Source organism: Biomphalaria glabrata, chromosome 1 (genome assembly GCF_947242115.1).
Source record: "Biomphalaria glabrata chromosome 1, xgBioGlab47.1, whole genome shotgun sequence".
In the NCBI taxonomy this organism is placed as follows: domain Eukaryota; kingdom Metazoa; phylum Mollusca; class Gastropoda; family Planorbidae; genus Biomphalaria; species Biomphalaria glabrata.
The window spans coordinates 76,078,831-76,092,526 of NC_074711.1; the positions used below are offsets into that span (position 1 = coordinate 76,078,831).

A 13,696-nucleotide genomic window follows, 5' to 3' on the forward strand; every position below is an offset into this window, starting at 1 on the left:
TACACGTACATCAACACCTGCATCTATAACATCAACCGCAACATCAACAACAATATCAACAACATCCACAAAACAACACGGAAAACATCAACAACAATATCAACAACCAATCCACAACAACAACATATCAAAATCACCTTTCATTATCTACACAATAAACAACAAAACCAACAACTAGCAACACCTTTAACATCAAAAACCAAATAAAAAAAAACGTGAATCTACTATGCTGATAAATTTCTACATAACTTAAAGAAACAATTATTGACTTAATTACTAATAAGAAAAACAATATGCTGTCCTGAGCCGCAGGCAACTAATTTAAAGAAAATTGCACAGCAATTAGGAATAATTCTTTGTACGGCCTCTCCATGCTTATTTTAAAAATGTGTCCTCGGAGGCATTTAACTAACGTGTCTTTAAAGCAGACACCATTTAAGAACATTTATTAATGACATATAATTTTTTATTTAAATAGAATTAATAGCACACTGGTGTAAAATTTGCGAAATCATATCTTCAAATTAATAATAAATAAATATAAATAACCGGACACTCAAGGCAAAAAGTTTGTGCGAGTTTTGTAAGTGATCCTGGAGAGGAAGGAATTTGGTTAGTAATAATTTATATGCAATGGGGAGAGGGAGAGCGAGAGAGAGAGAGCTAGAGAGAGAGAGAGAGAGAGAGAAAGAGAGGGAGAGAGAGCATCATAATTCACGCATTTCTACAAGTTGAATGAGGCGACTGATTATTTGTTAAAAGTAATCTTAGAGAAAAACAAAGAAGCGAGACATGAAGCCATGAAAAAGTAAATGCTAGAACCCTTACCGAGGAATCTGTCATGACATTAACGAATAAAGAAAGACTATTGTGTACACACTAAATAAAAGAAAACTACCTTCTCAATTCCAATGGAAATAACGCAGAGGAGATACAGCTAGTTCTTGAATCGTCAGAACAAAAACAACAGAAACATCTGAATGAAACAAGATGCCATCGAGAGATGGAGATATGCTAGCATAAAGTTTGTAAAGAGTCGCATAGGACATCAGATGATGGATGACATTTAGATCTACACTTGATATGATCAGACGGTCCACTGGGACCTTAACATGATCCATTATAACACAGATACAGACAAAAACATGCATGGCAACCATCATAATAGTTTATGATATACGGCGAAATATGTAGGGTTTCGTCCCCTTCGATAATTGAACACATTATTTTTACCACACTCGGTATCGGATCTAGTTAAAAAAAAATTAAACAATTATTTATTACACCTGACTAAACATGAATAAATTTAACAATTAACCTATCAGTCAATTATTTATTGGTAATTAATTATTTAGTTTAATATCGAATAATGGAAATAACTTCTACATAAAAGATATAGTTGTTAGTGCGGAGTTCCATCCCTTAGATAAGCTTTGTTTTTCAAAAACATTTTTAAAAAATATTGTTTGTTTTTAGCATGCAGTTTCAGGAAACCAAAGTCCAAGGTCAAGGTAATGTTTAATCTATTTGGGTCATCACGGCTTGGTGTAGCATGCAGAGTGAGTTTTTAGAATTGTACATTACCACGAGTCTTACGTTCAAGAATCGCCAGTTATATCTAAACGTCTAATTGTCGTGTCGCGGACCTATTGTGCTACGCGAGTCATAATTTTAAGTACAACTGTTAATGAGAATTCTTCCGAAAGTTAAAAAAAAAAAGCATGTAGGCCCAGATCTGTTACAATGTTAGTGGTACAGAGTGTGTGGCTGAGCAGTCTTCCTTTTCTGTCCATCCACCTCTTGCTAGACTTCTATATAGTAGTGTACCACATAGAGAAAAACGTGCTCCCGAGGCAGGCACTTTATTGGAGCCCCCCTCCTGCCCCATTTAAAATGAATGTATATAGGCGCCTCTCTGTGTGTGGCACCTCCCTGAGGGTAGCGCCCGGGGCATCGTGCCCGCCTCCCCCCCCCACTCACTACGCCTCTGGTACCACATTCAGACATGCTTAAGAAGGACGATTTACTGATAATGCATTTTTAGATTACTATTAAAATAATGACTTTATGTGTGATTACTATTTTGTTGTGAAATATAAACGCTATTATTCAGAAGCTTATATTTTATTACTTCCCCTTGTGCTGTGATTAGATTTTAATTTTTTTTGTGTGTTGTAAATTGAATAACATGTTATTTAGAGTTTTTTTCCCCCTTTGTGGGCAGTTCAAATAAATGAAACTAAACTAGGGGAGATCAATGAAGAAAAAAAAGTATGATGCGAAGAAGGTCAAAAGATTGTGTTAAAAGGGAAGGTGTTACTTTTTTTTTTTTTAAACTCATGGGCGGCACTTCCGTTCAGCTTTGTTCTTGAGTTCCACACTGTGCTGCAGGGGGGTAATTATTTGTCTGCATTGCATGCCCTGTTATCAAGAAACTTTTATCAAGAATTATGTTTTAGATAGATCATTGTGTGTGTGTGTGCATTCTTGTGTGTGTGTGTGATCATGTTGATGTACATTATTTATGGCAGCTGTGCAGAAAGAAAAACAAATAGTGTGTGAGAGAGAGAGAGAGTGTGTGTGTGTGAGTGTGTGCATGTTGGTGGGTAGTTGGGTGGGTAAGTGAACGCGGTTAGTTGATCTACATTCTGAAACTGGTTGATAGAGTTCCTTTATGCCCAAACTAGGAATCAAAAGTTTCTTATATCTTTCATGCATCTAACTTTCCCGTCAAATTCCTGGATCCGCTCTCTAGAAAGTCTATGTACATGAGATACCGATATACAAGTCAGGTATCTGGTACATGAGATACCGATATACAAGTCAGGTATCTGGTACATGAGATACCGATATACAAGTCAGGTATAGGTACAGGAGATACCGATATACAAGTCAGGTATCTGGTACAGGAGATACCGATATACAAGTCAGGTATCTGGTACAGGAGATACCGATATACAAGTCAGGTATCGGTATATTTACCAAAAAAGATTCCGATGCAAATATTGTACCATTTTAGATTCTATTGTTTAAATAGGCTTTTACAAACAAGGAATTAATATTTTTTAAGGGCTCGTGTGGGTAAAAACTGGACACGAATGATCAATCAACTCCTTTGCGCCATGGTTGATACGCCACAGCGTAGCATACATAAGTAAGCGTAGATAAAGTCTCAAGAAACGCACTGAGCTGTATAACTTATGTGTATCTTATGACTTCTTATAACGCATTAAACGAAACGTTAGAGATCATGTGACTTGAACAAAAAAAAAAAAAAAGAGGAAGCCCAACATTCCCAGTTGTAGAACTTGAATGTATTCTTTCAACGCTACTATCTTTCCTTTTACAATACAGTGATTCTCACAGTTCACAATAATTGCTCCCTTTTTTTCTTACTGGGCGCGTGTAGCTTCGTTACATCTTGAATAGCCAATGGATAAATGTGCTCACGCTTTTAACATAAAATTTATAGAGAAAGCAGAAGTTACAATGTAAATTTAGTTTCCCCAGGCGGCAGAAGTTACAATGTAAATTTAGTTTCCCCAGGCGGCAGAAGTTACAATGTAAATTTAGTTTCCCCAGGCGGCAGAAGTTACAATGTAAATTTAGTTTCCCCAGGCGGCAGAAGTTGCAATGTAAATTTAGTTTCCCCAGGCGGCAGAAGTTGCAATGTAAATTTAGTTTCCCTAGGCGGCAGAAGTTGCAATGTAAATTTAGTTTCCCCAGGCGACAGAAGTTGCAATGTAAATTTAGTTTCCCTAGGTGGCAGAAGTTGCAATGTAAATTTAGTTTCCCTAGGCGGCAGAAGTTGCAATGTAAATTTAGTTTCCCTAGGCGGCAGAAGTTGCAATGTAAATTTAGTTTCCCCAGGCGGCAGAAGTTGCAATGTAAATTTAGTTTCCCTAGGCGGCAGAAGTTGCAATGTAAATTTAGTTTCCCCAGGCGACAGAAGTTGCAATGTAAATTTAGTTTCTCCAGGCGGCAGAAGTTGCAATGTAAATTTAGTTTCCCCAGGCGGCAGAAGTTGCAATGTAAATTTAATTTCCCCAGGCGGCAGAAGTTGCAATGTAAATTTAGTTTCCCCAGGCGGCAGAAGTTGCAATGTAAATTTAGTTTCCCCAGGCGGCAGAAGTTGCAATGTAAATTTAGTTTCCCTAGGCAGCAGAAGTTGCAATGTAAATTTAGTTTCCCCAGGCGGCAGAAGTTGCAATGTAAATTTAGTTTCCCTAGGCTGCAGAAGTTGCAATGTGAATTTAGTTTCCATAGGCGGCAGAAGTTACAATGTAAATTTAGTTTCCCCAGGCGGCAGAAGTTGCAATGTAAATTTAGTTTCCCCAGGCGGCAGAAGTTGCAATGTAAATTTAGTTTCCCCAGGCGGCAGAAGTTGCAATGTAAATTTAGTTTCCCCAGGCGGCAGAAGTTGCAATGTAAATTTAGTTTCCCCAGGCGGCAGAAGTTGCAATGTAAATTTAGTTTCCCCAGGCGGCAGAAGTTGCAATGTAAATTTAGTTTCCCCAGGCGGCAGAAGTTGCTCGTTAACCAGCCACAAATTTCTGGAGCAATTTTGTCATCTACTAAACGCGCATTGATTTTGTAATTCAGAAGCTTTGAGAGTTCTAAGCCAATCCTGGCTATTGTCGTCGAAATGGCATTCAAATAGTTGCAGTGGTTTATAAATATACTTATATTGTTTCATAAATCGTTGTTTTAGACGTTGCCAATTGTCTCAGGGATCCACGCTTTGAGGCCTACTCCAGAACTCCACCCACGTAACAATTCTAGGTTGCTGGATCATCCGTGAATTGATGCGTCAATTAGATTCACGCTTGCCTCTCTCGGTACATAATCACTGACTTTCTAGTTAGTGTACACACACAAAATTAGAACAATTTCACCTCGGCATGCTGAGCTCTTCTCTCTGCTGCAGAGATCACAAGGTGCAGAGAACACGACAGTGGGTGCTTTAAAGATTTTCTGATCTGTATTTTCACGGGCAATGCAAGATGACAGCCGTGTGGAAACGTTCGTTAGAGGAAGCCAAATAGAATCCCCGTTTAGATGCCAAATGAAACTGGTGGAGGTGAAAAAGAGCCTCCACTGTTCTGTCACAATCCACACATGCCAGAATGTGAGGACCTTTCATTTCTGATACATGCGGGAGAAATCCATGTCACCTACCGTTAGGTTGTCAGCCTTCGCGATTTTATTTCACATGCTTTGCTACATTAGAACACCGCTGGCACTACTTCGCTCGCACTACTTTTTATGCACTACTTTTTATGCACTACTTCCGTGGCAGCACTTAACAATTAGGAGAAGGAACTCTTACCATTTCTGTCCGACCTCATCTATTATTCTAACGCCATTTCTTTACATTTAGCTTATTTTCTGTGAATGCGTCCTAACAACCCTATTCGATTTTATTTAAACATTTAAAAACCCAGCAGTTTTTAAGAACAAATGTGGGTGTTTGTTTATAAGTCATTGTTTACAGTATTTGTATATTTATGTTTCTACAAAGCTTATATCAACTCACTGTCTGTCTGGTAAAAAGTTTGTGCACGTTATTTCTCCCACATCCAATCCCGGATCAAGCTGAAATTTTGCCCAATTATTTCTTTTACCTGACAATACAAGAATCAATAAAAAAAATTAACCCGTTAGTTAATTAACTATTGGTAATTAACTATTTTTGATTGGTATCTCAAACAAGTTCTAGGAATTATTGATGGGGTTTAAAATGGAGGATGAAATACTAGAAAACAAAATATTTTTATTTTTGACCTACACAACTGGAAGTTTAATTTTTTTAAGTTTCTTTTAAGGACTGAGTTATTGAAAGCAATAATACTTTTCTACATTTTTTAAAATATAATCGAAAGCACATATTGTTTCGTAAAATTATAGAGGAAGGCAGTTTTTTTCTTTTTTTATTTTTTTTATTGAACATGACATCGGTGTTAGATTGACCTATTGGCAACACAAACTATACTTTGAGGGCGCCTACTTGTGTTGAGTGCCCCCACAAAAATGGTTCCAGGAATATTTTCATTCTTTTTGAAAAAAAGAGCAAATGAGAAATAGCCTAATGTTGATTACAAGGCTCCACATATCTTTAAAAGCTTAGGGCCTTATCAAGTTCTGGTAGTCTCACGTGATTAAAAAAATATCTATTGAAAAAAAAGCCATTGAAAAATGAAAAGGGTTCCGGAACAAAAAATTACATTAAGTGTAATTATAGCAATTAGTTTGAATCATTCATACAAATAAATTTGTAATAGGTCTAGACCAACAATAATGAATCTGTGCGATTAGAAATATTTTTACCAATTGTTATTGTTCAGGAAAAAATATGTATGTTATTCTATTGTAATAACGAACGATTGTTTGTATCTTATTGGTAATAATAAAATAAAGCAATAACGATTGAGTACTTGGCTAGTGTTAGAAATGAAAGCATGATCAATGGAAACAATAACGTAGTTTTTCTGGGGTTTTCCTGTGTGTGGTTTTGATGTTGATCCCAGCTTCGAATAAATGTCGTCTAGTCATTAAAGACGCCATCTTTATGTCACACATTTCTAGTGTCAATGTTCTGGTGTTGTCACATTTCTTTGTCCCTGGCAGAAGTGACGCCAGCTTATATTGACTTGACATTATCAACATCTTGTATTGGTTGCTCTTATTTGACCTTCACCTTTTCAGGATTCCCCCCTATATTATTTGTATGCAAAATAAAGAAACAAAATAAAAGATATTGACTATGAAAACAGTCTTTAAAACGTAAGCAGGTCATGGGTGATGCGAACTCCCAGAATGAAGACCTACTTGAAAACAATACTATAAGTAGTGGTCTCTACACTTCCCCACTTCTGACACCAAATCGCCGCCTATAAATGAGAGAACATAGGTTTAAGTTCAAACACGTGGGGAAAAAAGCCATCAGGTCAAGGCTGTTCGTGGGTGGGACGAGGGAGTGTGAGATAAAAAGAACTTAATTGGAAGGAAGGGGGCGAACAGGGGAAAGAGTTATTAGCTTACTCTAGGACGACTTCGAACGTTAAGCAACCATACCATTTTTTTAATATTCATTCAAAGTGTACAAGTTGGCAATTATCTTCCCCTGTTTTACAGGTAATCAATGGCAATATCTTTTGTAGTAGGTCTATGGTTAGAACTATGTGTCAGATTACAGAGAATGTTCTTAAGCTGCTTGTTAGTACACTTAGGACGTTTTTGTAAGATAACTTCGGGACGTCTTTTTTATAAGATTACTTATTTGACATGAGCTCAGCTAAATACTTTGTTTTGTTGTCCAAAATATGATGCAGCATTGACTTTGTTTCTAGACTTTTCTTCTGTTTTCCCAACTAACAAAAATAGAAAGTGAAAAAAGTGTGTGTTTGTGAGAGAGAGAGAGAGAGAGAGAGAGAGAGAGAAAGAGAGAGAGAGAGAGAGAGAAAGAGAGAGAAACAGAAGGATGGGGAGAGAAGATAACAAGAAGGAGTGAAAAAGAGTAAGAGAGAGAGGAAATGCCTTTGTTCCTGTTCTCCTACTAATAAAAGAAAATAGAGAAAGATAAAACAAAAAAGAAACAAAGTTACAAAGACAGTTTGTGTGGAAACACAAACTCAAAATCTACCCCTGAAGTGGTCCACCCAGGCAGATAAAAAGGCAGGTTTCAATATTTTCAGATTAAAATTCTATCATAGGCAAATTACAGAGAAGAATGGAGAAAGAAGGTTGACAGATCTTGTGTGGTGCTTCAACGATCCTGCAGAGCAAGGAATAGGTAAAAGTGAAGGTGCAGTTGAATGTGAACCTTGCCTAACAGTTGTCATATCATGATTATCTAGTGATCTAATTGTTTTGTATAGGGTCAATCTCTTATTCTTACTTTAGTGTTTAATAGTGATACCATAGCAATGCAGTTCACGGAATAATATGAAAAACTACTTATTAATTGTTGTTTTAAATTATGTTGACTTATATGCATACTAAATAGATTTTTTCTATTTAAGAAAAAATAATAATTTTTTTTTGCTAAATGTATAGTTAGCATGACTAAACTTCGCAATACAATTGTAAAAAAAAAAATTGTGTCAAAAATCCAAAACCGTTATCATAAATGTGTTAACAATATGGTAAATGATAGTTTCCCTTACTAAATAGCCTTCTGAGTTTATTACTATTAATAGTGAATAGTAGTGAAAAGGTGTACTTTTATGAAAAAAAACTGCTTGCATAGTTGATTTTAAAAATTACATTTTTCGTTTTCAGAAAAGAAAAAGAAGCCGTTGCATCAGAACTTTGAATGGTCTAAAATATCATGATCTCGGTTTTTCAATATCTTTTCCAGTTTACGAGATCTGAACGGGCGGATGGACGGACGGACGGACGGACAGAAAGACCACACAAAACTAATAGCGTCTATTGTGATGTTGCTAGTTCAGGCTGTCTTGAAGTCAACCAATTACTCTGCAATCGTTTGGGTGTAATTGTTCGGGTGTATTACGTGTAGTTGACCAACAACACAAACAAGAACTGGCACATCAATTGTAACAGGTGAAGAGATGTAGTCAACGATGATGAACAAGTTAATATATATTTATTATGATAAAAGGCCACAGTAGAAGTCTCTGTCACTAAACACGTCGTTACCCTGGAGTGTTCTAACGCTAACTGATTTTCCGGTCTCTAACCCAACATATCCCAAACGTCACTAGTCCCGTTCAATATGCGTCTACTATGGTGCGTCGCTAAATAACTAAAATAACTAACCTATATAAATAAGGTGTCTAACAGATTCCTCCCCCCCTTGAAAAAAAAATATGTCAATATTTTTCCACTACTGTCAAGTCTTACAAGGGCATTTTCAATTTAAGGGGAAGACAACAAACATAAAATCTTGACATCTTCATCTTGACTTCTTCATCTTGACATTTTCATCTTGACTTGACAGTTCTTCATATTCAATGTCAATGTTCATAACAGTTCATAACATTCCAGAATCATCCTCCTTAGTACACAGTTCATCATAGAGGAAAATGTGGCATCCTATGGGCATGTCCTACACATCTCAAATGTTCTTCACTGGCAGTAATCTGATAAAATACAATATTTCAAAAAACAATTACAAACTTTATTTACACATTCAATACATTTTTCTTACCACCCTTTTATACGCTTTTGTCCATTTTTCTTTTATACTCACCCTTTTCCATAGAACTAACTTTCGTCAATGATATATGAAATGATTCACACAAAAAAAAATATCCATACTTACTTTTAAATGCTTAACATCAAATTTACTTATCTCCCTTTTCCATAACATATAAATGGTGTCAATATATTAATATATATTACATACTCAATATAATCATAGTTTATTTACAAAATTGTTTCACTTCAATGTCATTCTAGACAATAAATCAGCTACAATATTCACAGATCCACTAATAGCTTTCACTTCAAATTTATACTCCTGTAGTGCTAAGAACCATCTATAAACACGACTGTTTTTCATGCTCTTTTGCTGTATATATTGAATAGGTTTATGATCAGTTAATAATATGAATTTCCTTCCTATTAGATAACTCTCTAGCTTAGTAATTACCCATATTACAGCTAAGGCTTCTCTTTCAATGACACTATATTTTTTCTCTGCCTCTGACAATTTTCTACTTACATATAATATAGGATGTAAGTTATCATAGTTCTGCATTAAACAACCACCAATAGCATTACCAGATGCATCAGTTGTGACATAAAATATTTTGTCTTTATCAGGTAGTCTTAATATTAGTTCATGACTAAAAACATCTTTAATTCTGTCAATAGCTTTCACACATTCCTCATTACAAACTACTTTTTGAGGTTTTCCTTTTTTAAGTAAGTCATTTAGTGGATTCACTATTTCTGCTAAGTTCTTTATAAACTTTCTGTAATACTTTACTATTCCTAATATGCTTTTAATTTGTCTTTTTGTTGTAGGTATTTCAATATTAAGTACTTTCTTTATGTTATCTTCAATAGGGCTAATCATGTTGTTATTTACTTTATGTCCTAAGAAAATTATTTCCTCCAATCCTATTTCTACTTTTTCTGCTTGAATTGTAAGTCCACTTTCTTTTATTATTTTGAATACTTCTTTTACATCTACCAAATGTTCCTCCCAACTATTATTAAAAATACATATGTCATCCAAATAGCAAATAACATTTTCTTTGTTTCCAATTATCATGTTCATCATTCTATTAAATGTGGCAGGTGCATTTACTAATCCAAAACTCATATAATTCCATTGAAAAATACCATATGGTGTTACAAATGCTGTGTAAGGTTTTGCATTTTCTGTTAAAGGTATTTGCCAATAACCTTTAGTTAAATCTAATTTAGTAAAAAATTTTGCTCCATTTAATTTATGTAAAATATCCTCTATATTTGGCATTGGATATGGGTCAAATTCTGTGATGTTGTTAAGTTTCCTATAATCAATACATAACCTTATATCTCCATTCTTCTTTTTGGCTATCACAATTGGTGAAGCATAAGGAGATGTTGATGGCTCAATTATACCTGATTCTAGTAAATTGTCTATTTCTTTCTTTACTTTGTCTTGTAAATGTAGCGGTATTCTATATGGCTTAAGCTTGATAGGTTTTGTGTCTGTTACTTTAATGTCATGTTTAATAATATTAGTTTTTCCTGGTATGCTGGAAAAAATTTCTTTGTATTCCTGTATTATTTTAGTTATATCTTTTGACTTTTCCTTAGTTAAATTATTAAGATTAATCTTTTGCCAAGTTTGATTCTCTTTTGTTTCTATTACAGGTATTTCCTTAATATCATTTTCATTGTGATTTTCATTTGTTATTATCATCAAGCATTCTTCTCTTTCTGAAAATTTATTTTCTATTTCCTCCTGAATGTTTTGTATCAACTCATCTTCTCTATCATGATACAGTTTCAAATTATTTATGTGATATGTTTTAATTTTCCCATTTATTTCAATTTGATAATTCACATCACTAATTTGTTTTATCACCTTAAATGGACCTTTCCATTGTTTACCAATTTTATTTTTCAGGTCATTTATCAATATTAATACATTGTTTCCTACTTCTAGTGTTATCAATTGTCTTTTCTTATTTATATTCTCATGAGCACTTTGTTTGTACTTCTTATTGTTGTTATATGCTTGAGTCCATATTTCTTTCAATTCTGTTGTGATTGTTGTTTCACTGTCATTATTTAATTTATTCTCATTGCCTATTAGATTTTCTTTAAAAACATCTAATTCATCTCTGGGTTTTCTTCCATGTATTATTTCATATGGTGAAAATTGTGTTGCTTCATGGATGTTGTTTCTATGAGCAAATAGTACATAGTTAATGTAATGATCCCACTTGTTCTGATTATTCTGAATTATTTTTGTTAGTGATCTTTTTAATGATCCACCATATCGTTCACATAAACCGTTACTCTCCGGGTGGTAAACCGAAGAGTATATGTGTTGTATATTGTATTGTTTAGTCCATTTCTTAAATTGTTCTGACTTAAACTGAGATCCCTGATCACTCAATATAATTTTAGGTATACCATGTCTTGTAATTACTTTTTGAGTTATGGCATTAATGATATTTTCTGCACTTGTATTTGATAATGGGATTGCCTCTGGGTATCTACTAAACATGTCTATTACTGTTAAAATGTATTTGTTATTATTTTCAGTTTGAATTAAAGGACCTATTAAATCAATAGATACTTTCTGAAATGGTGCTGTAGGTTCATCCATTTCTTGAATAGGTGCTTTATTCACTAGGCTTTTGTTAGATCTCTTTTGACATATGTCACATGAGTTTATGTATTTGTTGATTGTTGCTTTCATTTTGGGCCAAAATACTTGTTTTGACAAATTCCTATAACATTTCTTTACTCCCCTATGTGCTGCTAAATTATTATCATGTGTCATGATTAAAACATCTTTCCAATATTTCTGTGGTAAGACAAGTTGTTTTATTTTCTTGTTATCCTTACTTGTTTGTCTAAATAATATTTTATTCTCTATACAAAATTTCTCCATTGGATTATTATTGTTTTTATCTAATATTCTTGAATAAATTTTCCCAATAATATTGTCATTCATTTGTTCTAATGCAAATGTGGGTGTTGTTTCTTTTTCACTTTGAGATATTTGTGTTTCAAGACTATTTTGTGTTTCATTTTCTATCTCTCTTTCCTTAACATCTGTATTTTCTATTTGTATTACATTACTGGTTTCTTCTTCTTTATCATTACTTATTACATTTATTGTATTTTCCTGTTTCTCATCTTGTTTATTCATTGATCTTGTTATTACCATACTTGTTATATTTTGTGTTTCTATGTTTTCATGATTTTGTCTTATGTTTTTGTATTTGTTTTGCCAGTCTTCTAATTCTTTTCTTGAACATTCTTTAACTCCTTTTATGTTTCCTACTAACATATCATATCTCATTTCTGGTATTGCAATGCCATCACAATAACCAGTGAAAAATGGAGTTTCAATGTATACCCTTATAGCTTTAAATTCCCTTACAGTGCCATCTGCTAATTCTACTTTCTTAGTAAACCCTTTATACCAATGAGGTTTGACAAATTTAGTTTTTACTGCCAAAGTGTTACAACCTGAATCTCTGATTAATTCCACTGGAATTCTATCTACAAACCCTGGGTACACTGCAAAATTGTTCCTATTTCCTTCCATGAAATATACCCTATCTGTACCTTTATTTTTGTATTCCCTACTGTAACTCCTATTTCTGTAATTTTCCCTGTCATTCCTATCTCTACTCCTATATCTACTGTTATTTTGTTCATTGTATCTATTTCTACTTCCAGACCTACTATTCCCTCTTCTACAGTTAGCTGCTATATGACCTTTTCCTTGACATTTAAAACAGGTTATTTCACTATATTTTCTATTTCCACTATTTGATCTGTTTCTATTTCTACTTCTATCAACATTTTCTTTGGTGTATCCTATTAAATCTACTTTGCTCTTATCCCTATCAGAAAATGGTTTATTTGGATAGGCATTTTTGTATACTCTCATTATTTCTGTTATTTCATCTATAGTTTTTGGGTTTCTTTCTCTAATAAAAGATTGTAACTGAGGATCACATTTATTTACAAAGTTGTCCACTAGAATAAAATTTTTTAATCCTTCATAAGAGTTATTCACTTTTTCTAATTTTACCCACTTATTGAAAAAATCCTTTTCCATATTAATGGTAGTTTGGGGTTCTATTCCTAATGATGGTATATTGTCAAAGTATTTCTTTCTAAAAGTTGTAGCATTATGACCATATGCATTTAATAACTCTCTTTTTAAAACCTGATAGCTATCATCAATATGATGGTCATGATTTTGGCATATTGTTAGAGCTTGACCATGAACAAAGTCTATCAGTATTTCAGACCATTCCTCTTCAGGCATATTAAATGTAGACATTTTTGCCTCATATCTTTTCAGGAAATCACCAATGTCATCCTTCTGTTCATCAAAACTTTGTATTTTTCTCTTTAGCCATGTCTGTGAATTAGGGTTGTCTCTTTGAGTGGTATAATTATTTGAGTTATTTGTGTTATTTCTTTGTTCAGTTTGGGCTCTGGCTTGTGCTGCGTCCAATCTCATCTTCTCCATTTTAGCTTC

General features: G+C 34.0%; 2 protein-coding genes across 3 annotated transcripts in view; both read right to left on the reverse strand.

The window, feature by feature from the left end:
* The window catches only part of LOC106078654 (uncharacterized), a 68,626-nt gene that overhangs the window by 30,649 nt on the left and 24,281 nt on the right, over window positions 1-13,696 (reverse strand). Inside the window, exon 1 of one of the 2 annotated variants that reach the window (XM_056015094.1) lies at window positions 899-1,019. The exons of the other annotated variant lie outside the window; for it this stretch is intronic. The gene's annotated coding sequence lies outside the window, so the exon portion shown is untranslated. Of the gene's footprint in view, window positions 1-898; window positions 1,020-13,696 lie in introns of those variants that run through there. 2 annotated transcript variants of the gene reach the window in all.
* LOC129926252 (neurofilament heavy polypeptide-like) lies at window positions 3,593-4,264 on the reverse strand. The gene has a single exon (XM_056029005.1). The coding sequence runs from the start codon at window positions 4,262-4,264 to the stop codon at window positions 3,593-3,595; it is 672 nt and encodes a 223-aa protein (XP_055884980.1).